This window comes from Catharus ustulatus, assembly GCF_009819885.2.
Source record: "Catharus ustulatus isolate bCatUst1 chromosome Z unlocalized genomic scaffold, bCatUst1.pri.v2 scaffold_29_arrow_ctg1, whole genome shotgun sequence".
NCBI classification, from domain to species: Eukaryota; Metazoa; Chordata; class Aves; order Passeriformes; family Turdidae; genus Catharus; species Catharus ustulatus.
The window spans coordinates 3421976-3444809 of record NW_024879446.1 but is presented as its reverse complement, the minus strand read 5'-3'; the positions used below and the strand labels follow the sequence as shown (position 1 = coordinate 3444809).

At 43.3% G+C, this 22834-nt stretch overlaps 2 protein-coding genes and 1 long non-coding RNA gene across 4 annotated transcripts; 2 read left to right on the top strand and 1 right to left on the bottom strand.

Annotated features, from left to right (window-relative positions):
* Nucleotides 1-5520: 5520 nt before the first annotated feature.
* LOC117011247 lies at nucleotides 5521-20188 on the bottom strand. The gene is made up of 3 exons (XR_004420911.1): nucleotides 19666-20188; nucleotides 6329-6519; nucleotides 5521-5600 (listed from the first exon to the last, which is right to left on the bottom strand). It is a non-coding gene; the product is annotated as an uncharacterized LOC117011247 (long non-coding RNA).
* Nucleotides 13735-18189, top strand: ALDOB (aldolase, fructose-bisphosphate B). Its single transcript, XM_033086605.1, has 8 exons — nucleotides 13735-13916; nucleotides 14198-14409; nucleotides 14939-14993; nucleotides 15148-15308; nucleotides 15531-15614; nucleotides 16922-17096; nucleotides 17236-17435; nucleotides 17684-18189. Exons 1-8 carry the CDS (start codon nucleotides 13805-13807, stop codon nucleotides 17777-17779), a joined length of 1095 nt encoding a protein of 364 aa, XP_032942496.1. The 5' UTR covers nucleotides 13735-13804; the 3' UTR covers nucleotides 17780-18189.
* A 116-nt stretch (nucleotides 20189-20304) lies between the features above and the next one.
* On the top strand, nucleotides 20305-21286 carry MRPL50 (mitochondrial ribosomal protein L50). 2 transcript variants are annotated; one of them, XM_033086564.2, is made up of 2 exons: nucleotides 20305-20403; nucleotides 20781-21286. In XM_033086564.2, the coding sequence occupies exons 1-2, from the start codon at nucleotides 20315-20317 to the stop codon at nucleotides 21172-21174; spliced, it is 483 nt and encodes a 160-aa protein (XP_032942455.1). In that variant the 5' UTR covers nucleotides 20305-20314; the 3' UTR covers nucleotides 21175-21286. The 2 variants fall into 2 exon arrangements, with proteins under 2 accessions (XP_032942455.1, XP_032942454.2); XM_033086563.2 differs by having other exon boundaries at nucleotides 20778-21286.
* Nucleotides 21287-22834: the final 1548 nt, after the last annotated feature.

The window sequence follows — 22834 nt, the reverse complement described above, 5'->3', positions numbered from 1 at the left end:
TTTGGTAATGGAAGGGGTCTGCTTTGAATTTTATTCTCCCAGCTCTCTCCCAGGTGACTTATGCCTTAAGCTCTTAACAAGTCTGATTATAGGTGAGAAATAGCTAAAACTCCTGAGAGATGAAACCAAAGAAAACGGCAACCCTCCCTCTGTCAGCGCAGTAGTAGCAGTTACACAGCACAAACACACAGTGCAGGTTAGCTGAGAAACAGCATCACAGCAGTTCTTTGCTCTCCAGTAATCAGATGGATAATTTAAGAACATCCTTGGAAATTAGAGTAAGTAAAAGCTGGTTGTGAGTTCCATGCCATTCCAAAGGCAAGGCAATTCCTCCTGGCAGAGGACACCAGGAAAATGGCACAGGCAAAACCACATTTTGTTCCCAGCTGCTGAAAGCCCTGGAGATGCCAGGGTAGTAACACAGTGGCAGGTGGGCAGATCTCTCCTCTGGCTTCACTGCAGTGGGGTTTGGGTGTCAGGATTTGAGTGTCACTGTATATTTATTCCACCAAGTGCCTGTACATACAACTGGTTTCTGTTTCTTCAGCTGTGAATATTTCAGTGCAGTGGGCTTGCTCTTCTCTCTTTTATATCTTTGTACTGTACAAATCCAGGACAGTTCCCTGTTCTTTTCATGATGTTCTATTCATATTCATTCTTGCAAAGAAAATCTCTCAGCCATGTACAATAAATGGGACAGGGAATGGAAAAAGGAAGAGGGGAAAAGAAAGAAACCTTAGAAAAGAAACAAACTAAGTATAGCCAGTTAATAAATGTTTTGATGTGGGAAATGATTATCCATTTGTCTTAAAGTTATTCTCCTGTTTGTCCAGTAGTACTTTATTTGTCATACCAAAAGTCCAGGGGAGGTCAGTAATTTCACTGAGCCTCATAGCTGGAAATTAAGAACATGAATTTGAGGCACCTTTTCTGAACTACAAGACAATTTTCATGGCATGAGAGATCAGAGAATTTGACTGTGAGACCAAACAATGTGCTGAGGGCTCAGAACTTGAACTTGCCAATGTGAGAGTTGCAGATAAACCAGATGAGAACAAACTCCTTTGTGCAAGAAGCAGGTTAATAAATTCTTTATGTCCTTCTGCAACAATTTTCTAAAGTGCACATCTCACCTTCTCAACTGAGCCTCCAGGGAGCTGTTCTGAGTTATTCAGGTACTTGCACAGTGCCCACCCTGCCAATGGGGCATCCCAGGAAAGGGCTCCTGCTTCTGCCTTCCAATCTTCCAGAAGCAGATTGAATCTTGTTTTTCTTTTCTGTGCTGCCTGTTTCACTAGAAATTAGAAGACAGAGAAGTGCAAATCACCTTCAGAACAGAGAATGGGAGGCTATGTGAATGCTTAATTCCTGTTGGATTTTGTTCTCCTGTTCAGGCTAAAAATGCAGTTTCAAACACCCAAAAGCTTTATTCCTCTCTTTTCTCTGAGGGGAGTGGAGCTGAGTTGCCCCATCTCAGACTGAAGAAGTTCAAAGCACAGTATTAGCTCCCTGAAATGTGGCCTTAAGACCTTAGTTACTTTGACTTTAAAACAAACTTAACGATTATTTTTGAAACAAACAGTACGGATTTGCTCGGCTGTTGGTGTGTTCCAAATAGTTTGGAGACTTTCTTCAATGCAGCAGCTGCTGCTTGCACAAGAGGAGTCTTTCTCTATGGGCCGTCAGCAGGATCCAAGGCTTTATTGTCTAGGACAGTTCAGGGGGAGTTATTGACTTAAACAAAAACTACATTTGTTTCCAAAGCAAGTCCAACATAAGCAGGATGCCAGCAGAACATAGGGGATAAACTGACAGGTCTCTACTAAATTAGAAGCCCAAGAGGATTTTCTAACTCCAGCAGGCATCAAAGTCTTAGAGAGAAGGCACTCCATTTGAATAGAGAAGAGAAAACCCTTCTTTCCCGTGGTGAGGAGCTGTGAATCATCAGACTGGGTATTTCAGCAGCAATTTGTCTGGATACAGGCTGAATTGTTTTGGTGGTTTTTTGGTTGTGTTTTTTTTTTTTGTTGTTTGTTTTGTTTTTTGGTTTGTTGTTTGTTTTTGTTTGTGTTTTTAATAAAGTTATTTACAAGCAAACTTGATACAAAATAAACAACCTTTCTATAAAAACTCTGCTAATATTCTCTTCTTTCTGTGTCTGTTTTCCTGATTGGCAGATCCACCTTTCCTTACCATATCTGACAAAGAAAGATACTCTCATGTTCATGCATTGACACAGTTGTTATAATTTTGATTGAATCCCCACTCAAAGCAATCTTATTAGACTAGGTTTCTTAGGCCCTTTTCCAATCAAAATCAGCATTTTAACAGGGACCTGAGGTAAAATCAATCTCTGAATAGTGGAATTTAACTTTGGTTTACTTTTGTATAAAGAAGGTACATTTTCACAAAATAAAGAAGGTAATTTTCTGTGTGAGAGAGTTGTAGTCACAAAGGCACTGGCAGTTTCTCTCCCGAAGCCAGAGTTTCATTTTGTGTATTTTAGCACCAGCTTTACAGACATCGTATCCAAATTCAGCAGATGGCAGGGCCCAACATGTGGTTCTGAATAATATTCAGTAAAATACACACCTGCCAAAAATGCATATAGAATTAGATACTCCGTGGTCTGCACTTCTTCCCTGCAGGTCTCTATTCTGGAGTAACTTCATTTCCACTGATTACCTGTCCTGACAGCTCTGGGAGAATCCACCCCATTAGCCAGTTTATCCATGTACTCTATAGGCAGCAACATCAGTGTCCCTTCTCGTGACTTTTGTTCTTCATGGCAAGCTAGGAATGCCACTTTCCCAGCTGTAGAGCAGTAGTGATTTTTAAATGTTGATGAAGAGATAGATTTTATTGTTCTGTTTGTAAGCCTCTGGGCAGCGCACCTACTTTCTCTGAGAATTTCTGCCTTGGTGTCCAGTGTTCCTGGACAGAAACCACATATACAACTGGTCCTGTCAGCAAGCCGGTCCAGTCCAGACATCTGTTGTGGTTTGTATTTTGCAAAGTTAATGCAAAGATTAAGATGCAGCACTTAATTATGCTTTTTAGGGGGACCATGTACTACTGAGATAAACAGATAATAAAGAGTTAAATGTTTCCCTTTTATAGAAGCCAGGGATTTGCCTTCTTGCTTTGTTTAAAGACAAAATGTCAACAGAAAGGCACAGAGACCAGTGTCATTACAGCATTTACCTTCATGTCCTGTTACAGCTGTTTCTCACAGCCTGGAAAACTTGCCACAGGCAGCTCGATTTAAAGTTGTATCCTTGTTTGCTATACCCACTATTGAAATTAGTGCAAAGATCTGTGTTTTGATAACAGCAGTGTTGCGTGCTTGCCTGTTTTTCATTCCAAGTCATGATGTTTGTCGCAGCCCAGCTTTAAGTTTCACAGAATGCAGAGCAAAGCAAACCCTTGTGCAATCTCCTTGGTGGTCTGAGTCTGTTCTGACCAACACCTGCCAGTCCCCAGAATGTACTTGTCTGCAGACTCTGCTGTGGAGCCAAAAATACAGGGGCGTTTCTTCCAGTGGGGTTAAACAGCCAAGATCTTCACACTGGGGCTGAGGGCTGTAGGTGACTGGGGAAAACAAACCACTTAATAAACAATACTTCTGATTAGATAGGGATGAACAAGCTGGACTTTGAGATGGTTGAGCAAGACTGCAGAGTACAGAAAACAGGAAACATCCAGCACGGTGTGGTGAGGTGGGTGAGAGGCAGACTCCACTCTGCTTGAGCCTGCTCAGATTAGACTTCAACCCCATCACGCAGCAGCCTCATGGAGCAACAGAGCCAGGTGTTTTTCATGTGGATGCATATTATTCTTGGAAATCCTTCCAACTCTCACTGTTTTTTTCCATTCCATTTCAATCCATTTACAGGTCTGTCCACATCCAAAAATAGTATTTAATTTACTTTAGTGCAGAGAGAAGCTGTACATTTTTAATTTTTCTTGTCAAGACCACATAATATCTGAAGTTGTTTCATCCATTTCTTTTTCACATTCTTTCTGAAGTGTACTACAATTTATTTCTCTTCCCACTCACTTATTTTTTTAAAATGCTAGTTCATTTGAATAGTTAAAGGCAAAAAATTATCAGAATTATACTGCTAGAAACAGACAATAAAAATCACAATCTGGAAAATCATAAGCAATTAAAATATTTTATCTGTTGTCTTTAAAACAGGCTTTCTGTTGATTTTAATATACTTTATCTGGCAAGACTTCACCTAAAACTGTCAGATCCTTTGACAGTGAGGCTGGGCATAACAAGGACACCAATCAAATTAACTCACAAACTCACAAATTAAGACCCAAATAATAACCCATGTCACATGTGAATACAGTTTTCAATGGTCCTTAACATATTTAAATGCATACTTCTGTCAACTTTCGTATGGGAATTTTAGATGAAAAAGTTGACACCAGAAAAATCTCCAAGTCATTCAAATAGAAAATTCACTTTTGTTCTGACACATTTCTTGCGTTTTAACCTAAGCAATCTCTTTTATAGATACATTTTCTGTTTCTATGCTATGAAAGGCACAACAATGAACATTTAAGCTCTGTAACTAGTCATGCATCTTGTTTGCAGTGATGTTTCAAACACAGGTATAAAGTTTTTTATATTGCAAGACAATTTATATCAGCTCTCTCATGAACACATTAAAAAAGCCATTATCTGTGCAGAAAACCCCTGGTCATTTTATTTAGTTAGATATGTATTTAAGTAGTCAATTCTCAGACATCCAAAACTCAAAAACAGCTAGTAATTCTTTCTCTAATAAACAATTATACTCTTCACTAAAAAAGTTTATCAGCAACCACTGCAATAGTCTGTAATAACCATTTTTAAGAATATAAAAAACTGAGAGTAGTTGTTCTTTAGTGCAACTGACCTCCCTTCTTGTTCACCCTATCTTTATCCTTGTCTGGGATCTTTGTCCTATGTCTTCCTTCCCATGCCAGAGGCAGAGGGGGATGAGGAACCCCAGGGATGCAGAGGAAGAATGGTTCTGTCTCTGAAACTGAACTTCCACTGGGAGTTCTGCCTTCATTTCCACTGGAAAGGTGTGAATTCAAACACTACCTCGATGACACAGAATTACAGGTTGGATAATACACCAAATTTGCCATGGAATACTTAGTCCAGGCAGTGATGTGGTACTTTTTATGGGCCAGATTAGTTGTTTGGTAAATGCAAGAACACTGCATACCACTCACGATGCAAGCTTTTTCCTCTTACTATTATTTAAGAAATGATACTACCATAATGTCATTTTAAGAGACATAAGTACAGCCAAAGCATGATTATGTGTGATGGAAGTATGTACTCTTTTCCAGAGTAATTTTAGTATCACTGTAATTTCTGCAAAGTATGGTCAGTGTGAGGGGTCTGTGTAACACCCTACAATGACATCATCTACTATGACTGCTCATTCCATATCCTTTCCGGAAAAGGCTCTCGTTCCTGAATCAAGTGAAAAAAATTAACCATCATGTCCATTCACCTTTTTATCTCCTCAATATTTCTGCCAGGACCTGTAATCCTATCCTTGGAGTCCTGCATCGAAGGGTTAGAAGGCCTGGAAAGGCAAACACCAGCAATTACCCATCTGGAAATACTTTTATATACTTCTGAAGAGTTAAGAAATGCAAGGTGGGTTGCAGGGGATTATTTAAAGTCATATCTAAATGTCTGACACTGCTTCTTTTCAAGAAGCCTCCCACAGATTTTCACTAATAGGCTGTTGGACCATATCACAGATGAGACTGGGAATAAAACACTTCCAAGAACTTCCCTCCTGTGTCAGCTTCTAGCCAAACCAGGAACAACAAACTCTGACTGTGAAGAAGACCACCATTGTGACACCTTCTTGGTCTGAAGAGGATCTTAGATAAGGTATTTAATTAAAAGATATTGTAATCTCTATTATATGCCTTTTTTGTGGTGGAGAAACTTTAATACACCGTGGGGTTTGTCTCTCTGCTAGGATGGGAGAAATGGAATGTAAAGCAAACACTGTAAAGCAGGGAAGGCCTTATGTCCATGTTGTGTGCCACAGCTGCCTTCAGCAAAATAAGAATAGATCAGGAAGGGCAACAAGGAAGAAAACAGAGGTGTGCAAGCACAAGGCCTTCAAATGGACTGCACTGTCAGCGCCTTCAGAGGTTTCTCTGCTCACTGTCTGGCTGGCAGGTTCCTAATGTTTCCTACAAGCAGTGACCTTGGCATGCAGCTGCACAAGAGAGGCTCATGGAGGAAGTGCCCGAAGGAAGACACTGTTGTGGAGAGAGAAATCAGGTGTCTCACCTGTCCACGTAAAGGCCAAAGGGGTCACTGCAGGAGCCAAACAAATGGAGAAACGACGTCACTCTTCTGGCAAACACTGGGTCTCTGTGGTAAAAATGTGCCAATGTCCAAGGTTGCAGAGGGTGTTGTTCCTGAGGGTATGATGTTTGTCCAACAGTCCTTGTGCTATACTTCCCTCCAGGAATACTGGCCTGCAGAATGGGGAGAAAGAAAATGAAGTAAATAATCAAATCTGTAGGCCTAGACTTGGTGTGTGGTTGTAGTGTGGATTCACATAAACTGCAATGCTGATACACCATTTATAGGATCAGTATTTTTCACAGAAAAATTCTGCTAAGCACCAGAGAAGTTTGCATGTCACTGCAATATGAGTGGGCATCTCAATGGGATTTGGGGGGAAAATCTGGCTTGCAGCTGTACATCTCAGTGTAGGCATATGTGGTCTATCAGCCATTAATTTCACAGGTACATCAGAACACCAGAACTGATCAGAACATCGGACATCAGAACTTGCTCTTTCATTAAACCTGATACTGTAGCATCACATTTTATCATTCCATACACCAAGTGGAAAAGGAAAATATGTTTCCATGCTAGACTTTCCAGTGAGGAAAAGCAGAGTTACACTTAGGAAGCCACTGGAGTGATATTAACTCATGCCAGTTAAGGATCTGTTGCATTGTTTCTGCATTTTGTTTTCTGCTCTTTCTTCCTGCAGTTTCCTAAGTATAAGCTTTCAGAAGATCTAACCCTAAATGATGAAGTTGTGCCCAAGGTACCTGTAAGCAATTTCCATGGTTTCTCTTGTAGTTCTTTTTGGTTTGTTTTAGAAAGAGGAGGAATAATTTGAAATAACTGGAAAACATCTCAGTTTTACTGCATGAATGCCTTATATACACAGGGGAGGGGAAAGGGGAGGAACAGCAGGAGCATGACCAGGTCCCATTGGAGGTGTTTGGTGGTGGTCTGATAGCCAGTGACCGACCTTGAGCAGTGACACCTCCCTGGACAGCCTGTGGGGGAGGAGGGACAATGAAGGAGTGGAGGGGGGGGGAAAAGCCCCACCAAGGATTTTATAAAAGTTAGTGATTAGAAGGACTCGGTCTCTTTGCCTGCAAACGCCTCACCAGAAGCTTGTAGCAGCAGAGACACTGCCCACAAACAAGTAAGTATAATAATTTAATTTCTAAACTGTAAAGCTGGTACATATCAGAAGCTGAGACCTGGTATGCTTATCTACAGTGGGCCTGGAAAGTTGTTTTAGGTTTTAATTTTTTTTCGCTTCAGGAAGAGCTTGTGAGAAATAAAAACTCAGCCATTCTGCAGGAGTCTTCTAAAGTTACCCATTTACTGCTAACACTGGCTTTATAACTTAGTTTAGTCACAGAACTCCTGGAGAGAGTGAGTGAGTGAGTGAGTGAGTGAATCCTCTGCCTAAAGGGACAGTAACATATGTACAGTAACATACCTGTATTGCTTTTTGTCGCTTTGTTTCGTGTTTGTTTTTGCTTCTGGTGTACATAAATTTCTGTTTTGCAAGGAGAAGAGAGACTGACTGGAGAAGGCAACTGGTCCTGACAAACATCAGTGCTGCCAGAAATGCAATTATGTGTGTTTGTTGTGCAGCATCTTCTGAAGCACTAGTGTAGATTATTTGGCAAGGGGGTATAAGGTCTGCAGTGCAGGAAAACAAAACCTGTTCTTGCATCTGTAGGCCGTAACCTTTCAAGCTGTGAATAGCCAGCTTCAGGAAATTGCTTGACCAACTCAAATACTCACTGAGTTTGTGATCCTCCATCACTTACTTAATTATCCCATGTGCTTACCCAAAACTATTTAGCCCATCTGAGACTCTCACCACCCTTTCCCCCAGCCTCCCCTGCTGGCAATACAAGACTTGAATTCTCATGCAAGTCTATCAGCAGTTTTTTACCTTGTCTGAGAAAAGTCCAGCCCTGAAAGAGAAGTAGCTTTTCCCTAATAAATGTTGCTTCCAAGCAACCATCTTCTTGCCTCCTCAGCCAAATCTAGCCATTCTGAGTGGTCTGTACTGACTGCAGAGGACAGGTCTCTAAGCATAACCTCCTTTCATAGTTGCTAGGTAAATGAAATAGGGATACATTTGCTCAGGGCTTGAATACAGCTCTGAGGCTAACATGGGAATCAGCACAGGGAACTTCAGATCTGCAGTTTCACCTGGGACAGGATGTTGAATCAAGGTCTCTAGACAAGAACATAAGGATGGTAAAAAACCTCAGAGAGCAAAAAACAACCAAGCAACAGTCATATATGCCCCAAAGCACCTATGGAGATGGTGGCATTAGCATGTCAATCAAAAACATCCACTGCTTTTTCTAGTTGACAGAAGTATGAGTATCTCTTTTTGTCCCATACCCTTGAGACTTTTTAGAATCTAGAAATGAAATATTTTGCTAACTCAAACCCTTCATCTCAGTGCAAAGATGATGGGAAAACATTCTGTTCCTTCCTGAGAGTACTTTCATATCTACAAGAGGCACCACTTCCACCCTGACTCCTTAAAACTGGTACTCACAGAGAGACATGGGGTAATTCAGGCTGAAAGGAACACAGGAGGTCTGCAGTCCAATCACCCCTTGCCCAAAGCAGGGTTAGACAAGAGGTCAGACCAAGGTGCTCAGGGTTTATTCAGGTAGGTCTTGCAACCTCCAAGGATGGAGACACTACAGCCTTTTTTGTCAATATCTTACATTGCTTGGCTGTCCTAACAGTGAAAAAAACATTCTTCACATCCAGTCCCAATCTCCTTAGTTTCAGCTTGTGCCTGTTGTCTCTCACTGTCCCATCACAGCAGCTTTGAAAAGCCCAACTCTGCCTCTTTGATCACACTCTGTAGGTACTGAGGACTGCTGAAAGGTGCCCCTGAAGCCATCACTGCTTGAGGCTGAATGAGACCCAGCTCTGCAGACTTCTGATAGAGCAAGTGCTGCAGCCACTGACCTTCCTGGTGGCATCTGTTGAACTAGCTCACTACAGTCTGTCAGTGTTTTTCCTGTACTGCAGGGGCCCAACACTGGATGCAGTACCCAGATGTTAACTGCAGAGTGCTGAGCAAAGGGGGATAACCCATCTCTTCCCCTGGCTTTCCAGGCTGGACCCTGTTCACACAGGATGCTTGGGCCCTTGCTGCTGGCCCCTGTTCAGCTTGCTGGCTGACAAAGCCTTAGGACTTCCCTGAAGAGCTGTTCCCTCATCCCACTAGTCCTGGGGGAATGGCTGTCAGAGTTCTGCATCCCAGGCAATGTCTGGGCATCTGTCTTGGCCAGACTGCATGGTGATCCTATTGGCCTCTTCCCCTCCATGTCCAGGCTCCTCTGGATGGCTGCCCATCAATCAGGCATATCAAGTAGTCCTGCCAGCTGTCTGTCTTCTGCCACCTAGATAAGAATGTGCTCTGTCAGTAGGATGAGTCCAGGCTTGCCCAGCCGTTCATACCCATCTGTTTTCCCCATGCCCAAGGAACCAGACATATTTAGAAGCAGCTTTTTAATGGAGCTCCATAGAGAAGTGAGGTCAATAACCACAGATATCCACTATAAGGTGCCTAAGTCATTATGTCTGCCTCCTCTAAGCATACAAGTGTGAAAGAGAAATAAATTCCGCCAGGCCAACACTGTGCCTATAAGCAATAGGATAAATTTTGGAATACTTTTCATTGTCCCTACCGCCATATTTATCTGTTTATGTATTCAGCTGCTGCTTCTTCAAACCCTGTTCTTTGGAAGCAAATCTCTTGTGTGCAAAGTTCGTACTGCTGACTGTCAGAGTGTTGAACGGCTGTATTTACTAATAATAGAATAGGAAAAAGCCACATGTGTGGCATACAAGCTGTACTTCAAAACTTCGGTCTTGCGCTTTTTAAAGTAATTTTACGAAAGAAGGCAGTGAAGAGACCCAAGAGAAAAACTTAAGAGATTCTGAACCAGTCTTTTCTCATCTGCAAACTGGGACTCAGGTGAGGTTTTAATAAGATTAGAAGGTGCTAGTCACATTAGGTTCTTGGATAGAAAAGACACCAATGATGTAATGAAGTTTCTCAGATGATCAGAAGTGAATTGTAACATTGTTCCTTCTGCTATTCATCTTGATTCTCTCTAGTTCTCTTTGGTTCTCACTATTAATATTGTCAGGATCAAGTGACTGTGCTGCCATCACCTATTTCCCCTCAGCCCTTCTTTCATTATGGTAGTTTAGAAAAACCCAAGATTTCAGCATGACAGTATTTACTTTTACAACGCTGCTGTGCCCTGTTCCCACATCTCCACCTCCTGCCGGCCACAGGGTGGGGGTTGAACAAAGAAGTTTGTTTGCTTAAGGAGCTGTTGAAGCCTGATAAGCCAGGTGGCTACAAAGCTGGCGGGTTTGTGCAGTTTTACTCCTTTGAGTTTTTTCAAATTCTACTTTAAAAAAAAATTATGCAAGCAGATACTACAAAGAGAATGCATTGTACTCATACAATGTAAAATCAATGGGAAATCGTTTGAGCTTATGGGACTTAGCCCACAGCCTAAAATGGGCAAATAAAAATAAAGCTTCTTGAAACACCTTAGTGATGTTTCAACTCCCAGTTACGGTTACTGAGATCACAATTCATTAGAATTTTTTTTCCCTGGAAAAGTTGTCAATTTAAACAGATAAATCACATTAAGACAAATAGGCTTTGTTCTTGGAAGACTGAAGTGAGCTGTGCATCTCTGGCAGCCTGGGCACAACTGCTTTTTCTCAGAACCTGTGAAGTGACATATCCAGCTCTTTAAGAGAGGGCATTAACGCTTCTATGGATGTGCTGGTGTCTGTATGAAATGTTATTGAAGTGTAAGACTCCTCCCCTCCTCTTCTGCCCGCTCCCCTGCTCAGAGCAGGACCTTGCAGCACCCTTTCTGAATGCAGACATGAAGATTCTCAGAAATTATTCTTACTAAAAATCACAGAAAAATAAAATCCTAAATGAAGTTTACTAGAACATTCTGCACTTTTGAGCTATTGTAAGGTTTACAATCATTCTTTTGCCCCCATTTATTCACTATTTCGGCTAGAAACACTGTGCCTTTTATTCATCCCTGCAGCTCAGCAGAGTAGCTGGGAACCACTCACCAGGCCTTACAGATCAATTTGAGGAAACTTTGGCCAAATCTCCACCTGCTCCTTCAATGAGATACTTGCTTAGAAAATAGAATTTGTTGTCTTCCAATTAATCACTCTGAAACTATACTTTGTTGTTTCAGTCTCTCAGAGTACTCACTTGGAACAGCATTATTCACTGAAAACTCATACTTCCATGTTTTGAAAATTTGCTTTCCAGGCTGGTTTTGAGGGATAAGTGTCTCCTTGTTATCTTTAGGCCAACACAGGGAACAAGTAAGATAGAGCAGACATTAGTCTCACAGTTTATTGAATTGCTGGAAAGGAAGTGTACCCATCATTAGGTGGATACACCTCCTGATGCTGTAACACAGCTCCAAACTGCAACTCTAAAATCCTACCCCTGATTTAGCAATTCAATAGCTCTGACCATGAACAAGATCATACTCTTGACAGAGCACAATTTTCCAGTCTTCTCTACAGAGACTCTGAACTATGGAGTGATTCCTTATCATTTTGCATAACAACTTACTTAATAGTAGTGTGGCTTTAACTGAGGTGCTCATCACCAAACTATTATTTACAGTAATCATAGTAACAAGCCGGTTTCCTCTTTTTAAGACACATCCAACACAGAAAGCAGGTTAGAGATACGAAGAATTGTAGGTGAACTTAAGTAGCTATGCAGCATAAACCACAGATTTTCAAATTCTTCCGAGTGAGCTGTAAAGGCCAAGAGCTGGGAGTGATGGAGCTGTGATCATCACAGTAGAATGATGATTCCCAGAGTTCTGGCCACAGGCTGGCATACTGAGGGAGTGGTTTAGCTAAGCCTATTTCACCAGGACCACAGCAAGGAGGCATTCCAGCCCTTGGAAAAGCAGGGAACTCTCCCTAATTTGATTAAGTCTTCATCCTGCACTACTTCATCTTCCCTCTAAACCCAAAATGACTCTGTGGTAGCTCCATGTGAAAAATTCCAGGCTCAGCTCAAAAAGAGGTAAAGTAGACATCAGGACACTGCATCTGATTAGCCTGTACTGGCAGACAATGCCATTTGAATCTTGCAGGATAACAGTGCCAGTACCAAAGTACCTTCAGCTATAAATCAGGGACATGAATTTACAGCTGTTACCATACTCTGATGGCGTTGTTGCCAGAAAATCTTGGCACCATTTCACATGCTATATAGAATTCTGTACCCTGCCATGAGTAGCAGACAGACTGTTTATTGTTTCTCCCCATTATGCCTTTCAGAAGGAAGGATAAGAAAAGGATTCCCTGGCAACACAGCATCTGTGTGTAGAGAAATAAGAAGTTAGACTTGACTGCCTACATGCTTATATAGGGAGAAATATTTTCTTGCCATCTCTGATGAAATGGGAAATGGCATGTTCTCACCCCTCTCTCAGGCAGTTTGCGACTAGAAAATACAAACAGCGTCCAGAGGCCTGCCCTTTTGGAGGAAAACATAATATTTGAGATCTTTTATGTTATTTTTAATCAATTACATTCTGCATTTACCACCCACTGATAAAAACACAGGTGTTGCCTTAGCTATCACATATGATAAACTGAAGGAAGAGAATTTTTCTGTTTCAGATTTACAGGTCTGTACACTCAGAAAAGTAACTTTGACTATTCAAATGACCAGAGAAACTGTAATTTAAGGCCATATAACCAAAATTTTAATAATACCAGGAATTTTGTCGTATCAAGACAAAATGCAGATTTCAGGCACTCAGTAGTTGCAGCAGGTAACCCTCTACCACAGCTAAAAAGATAGAAATGAGGGATAATTCTCCTAAGGCCCCATGTCTTCTGTAGAGGAAGCCATGCACTGCAGTTCTGAAGGCAGCCACAGGGAGAAGAATTAGAAACTCAGGCAAAAAGTTGGGGATGGAAAGTCAACCAGACACAGCAGCAAATACTGCCAAAAAGAGGCAGGAAATAGAAGAGGAGCAGTGTTAGGAAATGTGTAAAGGCAAGCAATAGAATAACTGGCATTCTGCTGCCAGGAACCAAGAAGTCTGAAGAATCAGCAATTTGCTTACCTGTTACTTGGTGCATGTTTTTATAACAGACTGACCTTCCTTTATTTTCTGAGCGAATCCAGGAAAAATGTAGAGTCTTTCCCACTTAGGTTCTAGAAGGATGTGGCAGGATGTATACCCTGCGTGTCTTTGTAGTGTTTCCAGACACACCAAGCCTAGAAGAACTCAAATGAATTTCTGGTCATATTGCCTACGGGAACATGGACCAGACAAGCACCAAGAGCCCTGCAGAGGAAACACCCATTTGCTGTCTCCCCCAGAATTACTTGTAACAGTAATTCTCTTCCACAGCTAAGTCAACATGACCCACCAGTTCCCAGCGCTGTCTCCAGAGCAGAAGAAAGCTCTTGCAGACATAGCTCAGCGGATTGTGGCTTCAGGAAAGGGGATCCTAGCTGCAGATGAATCAGTAGGTAAGTTCTGGACATCAATCAGTTAACAGTATGCAAGATGTTTTTCCCTTTTAGTTTTGCTTCATATTTGAATTCAGTGGAGTAGATCAAAACCACTTAGAAACTATTGTCTGAGCAGAAACAATTCAGCCAGGCAGGGCTGCAGCTACAACAAAAACTTACAAACTACGGGTTGAGAAAGGGGACCTCTGAACTGAAGCCCCAGTTCATTACTACTTATTTGGACCAGAAGGCCAGCCAAGACTAGAACCTCTTTGTCTGGTCTTTGTCCACCTCACTAGGTACCATGGGGAACAGGCTGCAGCGGATCAATGTAGAGAACACAGAGGAGAACCGCCGAGCTTTTAGAGAGATACTCTTCTCTTCGGACACTTCCATCAACCAGAGCATTGGGGGAGTGATCCTTTTCCATGAGACCCTCTATCAGAAAGACAGCCATGGAAAGCCATTCCCAGCACTCATCAAGGAAAAAGGCATTGTGGTGGGAATTAAGGTGAGTATCTGTATGTGCCAGACTGGCACCATAATCCAAACCACATTCCAGAGAAAATCATACTTGGGGCTGCATTCTCTCCTGAAAAACACTGCCCCCACCCCTTCCCCTTCCCCTCCCCCCCAAATTTTTGGTCTTCAGTTTTAAAATTCTCTGCATTGCTTTTGAGCAACTAACTAGAGACACATTTGCACTAGATGATAGAACTTTTCATACACCAATTCCCATCTACTCACCATCACTGCAAATAAGTCTCTCCAAGCAGAAACCTAAATCTAATTCTTTCCACATCTGACAGAGTTCTTGAGCCATTCCCTGCAGGCATCTATATACACACTGCCCCTTCTCTTACCCAGTTCACTCATTTTTTTTCCCCTTTGCTTCAACATTTTCTTCCTTTGCACCCTGAGCATGTTAAGGTGCACACATTACTAACAGTTAGCCTTCAAAGGCAAACTAGACATAGGTAAGAAGGTAAGAATTAGACCAATTCCCACCTTTCTGTAACCATTCCTGTTTTCTTCCACAGCTGGATAAAGGCACAGCACCTCTAGCAGGAACAAATGGAGAAACCACCATCCAAGGTAGGAGAGATCTAAGGAGCCTAAGCTATAGCCCATGCAGCAAAACTAATAGGGGTGACTCACCTGAGACGCAGCCTTGGCTGGAGTCACAGTACTTTCCAGAGTTCTGTGCTGAAGAGCAAGCTCTCAGTGAAGCATTGTTCTCCCTCTGCAGGGCTAGATGGGCTGGCTGAACGCTGTGCTCAGTACAAGAAAGATGGTGCTGACTTCGGCAAGTGGCGTGCAGTGCTGAAAATCACCAGCACAACACCCTCTCAACTTGCTATCCAGGAGAATGCCAACGCACTGGCACGCTATGCCAGCATCTGCCAGCAGGTACCTCTCCTCCAGCAACCTTTCCTGAGATGCTGCTGCCCTTTCTCCTTGTTCCCTGTGATAACATACTGGGTAGCTTGAAAGCAGAATCTCTGCAAGGGTTTTAGGAAAGAAAAAGGAGGAAAGGCACACAGCACAAAGGAATACCACCAAAATTAGGGCAAACAAGAACAACAGTTTTACTTTCATAGCCTTAAAGAATCCTCTTCTTTCTTTTCCTAGAATGGCTTGGTGCCCATCGTGGAGCCAGAAATCCTGCCTGATGGAGACCATGACCTCCAGCGCTGTCAGTATGTCACAGAGAAGGTAAGAAGAGATTCCTCCCTCTGTGCTCCCCCTCAAAATCAGCAGCTAAACTTTATGCAGTTTGTGCTCACAGATCCCAAAAAGATTTGACCAAAACTGTCCTTCATAAATCACAAAAATGAGCTCCTCGTAGGCACATGACAAACTACAGTAATTTCACGATTATAAGCCGCACCACTTTGACTAAAATTTTGATCCGAACCCAAAGTGCGGCTTATAATCAGGTGCGGCTTATAGTTTGGAGGACAGGTGTCTGCTGAGAAAGGCAGGAGGTTCTCTTTGAAATGGAGAATGTAAACCCCCTCCCTCCAAATTATTATCATTTTGAAATCAAGGGGCTTTCAGGGAAAAATATGGGAATTAGGAATAACAGTTCTTTACTAGGGAAATTAATATAGAAATGCAGTACTACAAAGAAACAAACTCCAAACCCTGACAAAGTCAGAGTACAACCTGACACCCCGTCAGGCAGGGTGTTGGTAGCAGTCCCATTAAATGGTGGCTGCATCCTCCTGCAGTGACAGATGTGGCTCAGTTGAAGCAGTGCTCCTGTAGAAGGTGCAGTTTCCCTCTAAAGGTCCAGTGGTGATGTGGAGAAATCTGGTTTTCCTCTGGAGTCCAGTGGAGAAAGGGGCTCCCTTAGTGTCCCAAAACCTCTGTTTTTATCTTGGTAAGAAATGTTGGGCTCTTCCCCCTGGCTGGAACAACTTCCAATGGGATGAAGTAATTTTATCAGTCACACAGTGGGACTCAATGGCCATAAGCAGAAGATACCTCCCTGGAGGAAGGATGGGGTGTGAAAAGATAAAGAACAATACCCCACCTGGTTTCAATGGATGGCTCATTAGCAGAGTATCTCCCATGGAGATAAGGATCACTGCCCCCACCCTCAACACATGGTGATAGAATAGATACCTTTTATCACACTCTGTATTGTAATGTGCGGTTTATAATCAGGTGCGGCTTATAATCGTGAAATTACTGTAATAAGAAATCCAAAAGTATTTTCCATGCTTTAGGATTTTTGCTTCAATGATAATATAAGCATTCTCAATAAAGAAAGACGTATCAGGACCAAACCAAATTACCTCAATCTCATCAGGGACAAATCCCTTAAATATGAAGAATTGCATCCTGGTCATCTCAAAAGCAGTGGGGTCTCCACAACTGCAATCCTGGAGATAAATTTCATGAGAAAGCAAAATTCAATTTGATCGTGCTACAGTACCAAAGAACAAGCTGTCTTTCCACAGCAGGCTGAGATGAAGATCTGAGCAGAGCTGTGCATTAAATCCTCCTGTTTTCAGGTTCTGGCTGCTGTCTACAAGGCTTTGAATGATCACCACGTGTACCTGGAGGGAACACTGCTGAAACCCAACATGGTGACAGCTGGGCATTCCTGCACCAAGAAGTACACCCCTCAGGATGTAGCCGTAGCAACAGTCACTACTCTCCTCCGCACCGTCCCTGCTGCTGTTCCTGGTGATTCCTGATTCATTCCTATCTCTTTATTCCTACTCTCTCTCCTACCTCTGACATGCCTGCTCCTCTGGCAAGTGAAGGTCAGGTGTCGAGGTGGCTGGAACACTCTATTTCTAAGCCTCAAAACCTCTTTCTTTAGGAATCTGCTTCCTGTCTGGAGGTCAGAGTGAAGAGGAGGCTTCTCTCAACCTGAATGCCATGAATCAGTCCCCTCTGCCTAAGCCTTGGAAACTGACCTTCTCCTACGGGAGAGCCCTGCAAGCGTCCGCTCTGGCTGCATGGTTGGGCAAAAATGAGAACAAGAAAGCTGCTCAAGAGGCCTTCCGCAAGCGGGCACAGGTATGAGGCTTCCCCCAGCACAGAGAAGAGGTGCTCTCCATGAAGGGACATGTTGTCACCTTCCCAAGGCTGCTCTTGATCCCACCCCTCCTGGCACTTCATGTTTACCAGGGGAGTTACTCTCTTGTTTGGTTACTCCTCTGGTTGCTCTTTACCTCTTTACACATCTGCCTTTCTTACTCCACGTTGATTGTTTCCCCCCTCACCCCCTTCTTTTTTTTTTACTTTTTTTTCCCCTTCTTTTTCAGATTAACAGTTTGGCTTGCAGGGGACAGTATGTCCTGTCTGGGAAGACTGATGCAGCTGCCACACAGTCACTGTTCACTGCCAGCTACACCTACTGAAATCACAGGAGCCTTCCTTCCTCCTGTGTCTTCTCATACAGTAGAAGATGTTCAGAAATGAAAGAAAAACATAGAAATCTAATTTCCCTTACCCTACACCAAACTGGAGATAGAATGGCTTAGCTTCCTCTCCACCCTTCACTCCCACAATTTACCAAGGGGATATTCTTTTTTTCATTTGCACATTCCAAGAAAGGGAATTATTTCTTAACAACAAACAACAACTGCCAATGAATCATGAACCCACCATCCCTTAGTCTGAAACCCAGCCCCTGGAATGGCAGGCAGATTCAGTAGTTCCCTAGCAATTCAAATAGCTACCCCTGCCCATTACCACATTTTGCAGCCAAAATCCTGAATTATAAAACCTGAATGTGTATTCAATCATGTCAATAAAACAGTAATTGAAAACAAATCTCTACTTCACAATTCTTCATGTTTTGTGTAAACTTTACAGTATCTTTCACATATCTGTGGTTTTTAGTAGTCCTTGCAAAGATTGAGTCACAAAATGTTACAGCTGCTGAGCTCAGGAAACTCTGAGGATATCAAAGGGAGATAACCCAATAGTGATATAGCTGGAGAGGTTAATCCTGCTAACAGAAGTCACTGAAACACTTTGGATATGTACACAGCAAATTCGGGAATCAGGCCACAGAAATACCACAACCTTCAGAAGCATCTCTTGTCTCAGGAGAACCATCATTGGCAAGATGAGGCTGCCACACACTGTGTTAGGGCTGCACGCGTTAAGTCGGGCTGTGCAAAGACTGTCCTTATAAATCACCTTTACAGTGGTGTTTTCCACAATAATTAACACAAAGCATGCATGAAGGCATCTTGGTCTACCTGTTGTGTAGCTTGAATAATGAGGCTGACGTTGCAGACCAATGATTTGACATTTGGCAAAGTTGCTGTGTCCCTGTTGAAGGCATAAGCTTTGTTAGCTAAAGTCAGATGATTGTCATGAAAAAAAAGCACAAATGGCAAAAACAGCAAGCCTAACATTATGTAAGAATATTTGCCTGGCTACTAGCTACACCAACCAACTCATGAGGCCTTGGATAACCCCCTAAATAGCCAGGGCCAGGCATTTTTTCCAGGTCACCTCTCTCTGTTGGCTGCTCCTCCCGGCCACTGGTACTTACTGCTCCTGCCAACAAATACATGGAAAACAGGCAAAATCGCCTCCTCATGGCCTTTGTGCTAGTAACCAGTGTGTCACACAGGCAATAAACAAACAGCTAAAATCCTTCATGTGGATCCAGTCACTGCATAATTAAAGCTTGCATTTAGTCTCTCCTGACAATGAATGAAGAGCAAGTGATTTGCCAAAAAACACTCCAGAGGCGGATGCTAGGTTCAGGAATAATACTTCTTTCCTGCTTCAGCTGTGGTCCTCTAGGCCACCACACACCTGAGTTCAGTGAAACCTCTGCTCTGGATGAGCAGCATCCTACTGATACTCTGATCAAAGATCAATCTCAGAATAATTTGCATTAGAAAGGACCTTAAAAATCGGTTTTTTCAACCCATCCAGTTCCAACCTCCCTGGCATGGGCAGAGACAGCTTCCACTAGACCAGATTGCTCTGAGCCCTGTCCAAATCTGGCCTTGAACATTTCCAGGAATGGTGCATTCCCAGCTTCCCTGGGCAGCCTGTGTTAAGGTCTCACTGCCCTCACAGTAAATAATTTACTCCAAATATTTACTCTTCCCTTTTTCAGTTTAAAATTGTCCCCTCTTGTGCTGTCACTACCTGTGTTGAAAGTCCCACTCCCTCGTATAAATAAGCCACCATCAGCACCTCGATTTTTACCAGATTTCCCCTCTTATTCAGTTATTTTAGGAAATAAAGGCATTAATATTCATTGACTACAAGTTACCTAGTTTTAACAATAATTAGTAGTCTGTCTGCTGTTGGTTAATGATCCTCTTGCTTCTCATGCTAATTAGTCTGCATGCTCAGTCCTTCTCTTTAGTCAGTGGTTTCTTGAATTGTTGCCCGTGAGTCGATGGCCTTGATCTGCCCCTGCTGGAATTATCTTTTACCCAGCCAGAGCTGATTCAGCACAGTTGATGCGTTGGCTTTGTTAGTTTGTTCCTTTTCATGAGGGTTCTGCCAAATGGCCTTGTGCCCATCAATTCTGCATTCTTTGTGTCCACCATCAGTGGTACACTCGTCTTCCCAAGACTTGCTAACCTCCCCTAAGTCTAAGGTCACTGAAGCCTTTCAAGACCTTAACCTTTAGAAGGCAATTCAGCCAACAAGTAATTTGCCTTTCCAATCACTTAGAACTTGTTGGCTACTTTCTGTTACACGGACAAAATCTCCATCTTGTCGAGAAGGCTTGAAAGCCCCCGAAGACCAAACATCGAAGAACGTCTTTTCCTAAGGAAATTTTCACGCATTCCGTTTCCCAGTGAGGGGCTGGCTTGAGGGGACGGACTACATTTCCCATGAGGCTCTGCGGGGCGCCGCAGGAAATGCGTCACCAGCGGTGGCCGCGGGAAGGCGCCCGGCGCGCCCTCAGCATGGCGGCGGCGCGGGCATTGCGGGTGGCGGCGCGGCGGAGGCCGGTGCTCGGCCTCGCGGGGCTCAGGGCGTTTTGGGGCGGCCCTAGGTACCCACAGGGCACAGGGTGGGGAGTGGCTTCTGGCCTTCTCCGCATGCTGGGCCCTCACCAGGCCATAGTCCTCTCAGGTCATTTAGTGCGACACCCCCTGAACAAGTCCCTCAGGATTTGTCTTGTTAAAATGCCGTTTTTACTCAGATCAGTGAAATAAGGTGGGTGGGTGATTGATCTGCACAGGTAACCTGTGTGGAGCGGCACTTGGAGGAAGTCTGCACTTCTGGATAATAGACTTGACGAATCCATGGAATGTGTGAAGTGTCTGGATTGAGTTACAATCCGTGGTTAAAAATACCACGGATACAAAAATGCTCTGACTGTCTTGAGTAGTCCAGACGCTGAAAATGTTTCTGCTTTATTGCCAGCAGGGAGGACAGAGCAGTGGAAGCAGACCAAGCAGCTCCTGAGAAGGAGGAGAGGAGCGAGCCCAGCCTGATCTGCCCCCCGCCACGCAGCCGGAGTTACTTCCCTCCCGAGGACCTGCAGAGCTGCCTCGAGTCCCACGTCAGGGAGGTCTTTGGGCCCTCTCTTCCTGAGGACTGGCAGCAGACTCCCCTGCAGGAGAACAGGCTGAAACATCGCCTGCTGGCCCGGCTGGCAGCTGAGCTGGGACACGCTGTTCCCAACTCCCAGCTGCACCAGATGCGCTGTGCCGGGGATGTGCTGGGTTTCTATCGCACCCCTGTGAAGGATGGGAGCAAGATCGATGAACTTGCAGCTGCAGAGCTGCCCCCAAACCTGAAAATCATCTGGCAGCAGTGAGTGCCCCCACGGAGCATTGCTGTGGTACCTGGCTTGTGCTGCAGGCAGCAGCAGAGCCCTCTCGTTGGGGTGAAACCTGTGAATTTCACTAATAAAGGTTCACTGAAATCTCTTCACTTAGTAATGGTGAAATCTCCAACAGCCCTATAAAATCAGCTGCTATCGAGGCATCTTGTTCAATTCCCCAATGTCTGCTAAGGGCCATGTTTTTTAAATTCTTATTTTAAGGGTGTTTAGTTTTTCTTCCCATCTAACTGATGATGCAGGTCTGCTTTTAATCAGAGGAGGCAAGCAGTGAAGTCAGGAAGACAAGAAAATAAACAGTCTGAGAAATGCATAGTACTTTACAAGTGTTTTCTATGGAACAAGCTGTTTCCAGTAAGGTTGAGTCTGTGTGATTTTTTTCTGGGAATAATCCAGAAATGTCCTGGTTATACCACTCTATGCCCTGAACCCCTGCTCTCGTGGTTTCTTTCAGTGTGCAGGTTTGTGAAGTATACTCAGGCACTGCTGCTTTTGTGTGTTACAGTGCTCGGTTTCTTAACTGAGCAGACTTCTCAAGTGCTGCTTTCTTTCAAATGTTCTGAAGAAATTTAAGAAATACTTTCTTTTCTCCTTTTGACTCTTGGAGAATTACAGAATAATGTAAATGTACACCTGCATGTTCCACTGTGGGGTGAACTGGGATGAGTAAACTGGGGCTGTTTCACTGATCGCCATGGAAGGTTGAATGTTCACAAATCCCTCCCCTGTAGTGTGTGGGAGAGCACACTGTGACAAATGGCTAACCATCATCTTGTTGGCTTCAAAAGCTATTTGGGAGCAATGAATTGGCAGTTACTTTTAATGAAATTACGTCCTTCCATCGAAACCAGATACCTGCACCTCCTCATTTCCTCTGACTCTCACCATCTACGAAATCACTTTGAGTTGTAGTTGCACTTTGTGCTCGTTCCTCTTTCTGTATCTCTCCCAGGATGTAACTTGACAGCTCATGTAATGTGATCAGAACAGAGTGAAAAACTTCGGAGAGACAAGAAAGGAGCTTGACAGCAGCTTGTCTCATGTTTTGCTGTGTCTGAGTTGAGTCAAACTGCCATTTCCCTGATTTCAGACCTAACAGTCCCTTAGAGGTGCAGACCTCATGCTTCCATCAGCACAGGAAGCTGCAGGGAGTACAAAGGAAGAGGATCACATATGGGTGTTTGAGAGGCAAAACATTTAAGTGCTTGTAACAAGCTGAAAAAGCAGAAATAAGAAATGATAGCAAAGTCTTGCACACAGCACCTGTGCTGTGGAAGGGCAAAATTTCTAGGTGCTTAATCACTTTATCCCTGGGCTTTTAAGCTTGTCACTTCAGTTGAATTATAAATAAATAAAAGCCTTGCCTATGCATCTTTCTTTGGTTTAGGCCAAAGCAGCAGTGAAGATCAGAAGAAAGTGTAAAAAAACCAGCTTGGGAGGGTATTTCTTAACAAAATGATTCAGAACAGATTTTTCCCTTTGGAATTTTGATTACAGCTGTAGTGAGGGACCCAGAACACAGCTCCTCATGGCCACAAAAAGCATGGCCCAAGTTTGATCCTTATATTCCTTAGCCAGAAGCAGACATCAGTAGAGTCAGAAGAAGGAAGAAACACTTCAAGACCAGACACAGACA

What these genes read in the sequence shown, in the direction of transcription:
- ALDOB (XM_033086605.1), top strand. Translation starts at nt 13,805, where the DNA reads ATGACCCACCAGTTCCCAGCGCTGTCTCCAGAGCAGAAGAAAGCTCTT. An exon ending in TGGAGAAACCACCATCCAAG is followed by an intron (nt 14,994 to 15,147) that starts GTAGGAGAGATC and finishes CTCCCTCTGCAG; the next exon opens with GGCTAGATGGGCTGGCTGAA. An exon ending in CCTTCCGCAAGCGGGCACAG is followed by an intron (nt 17,436 to 17,683) that starts GTATGAGGCTTC and finishes CTTCTTTTTCAG; the next exon opens with ATTAACAGTTTGGCTTGCAG.
- MRPL50 (XM_033086563.2), top strand. Translation starts at nt 20,315, where the DNA reads ATGGCGGCGGCGCGGGCATTGCGGGTGGCGGCGCGGCGGAGGCCGGTG. An exon ending in GCGTTTTGGGGCGGCCCTAG is followed by an intron (nt 20,404 to 20,777) that starts GTACCCACAGGG and finishes CTTTATTGCCAG; the next exon opens with CAGGGAGGACAGAGCAGTGG.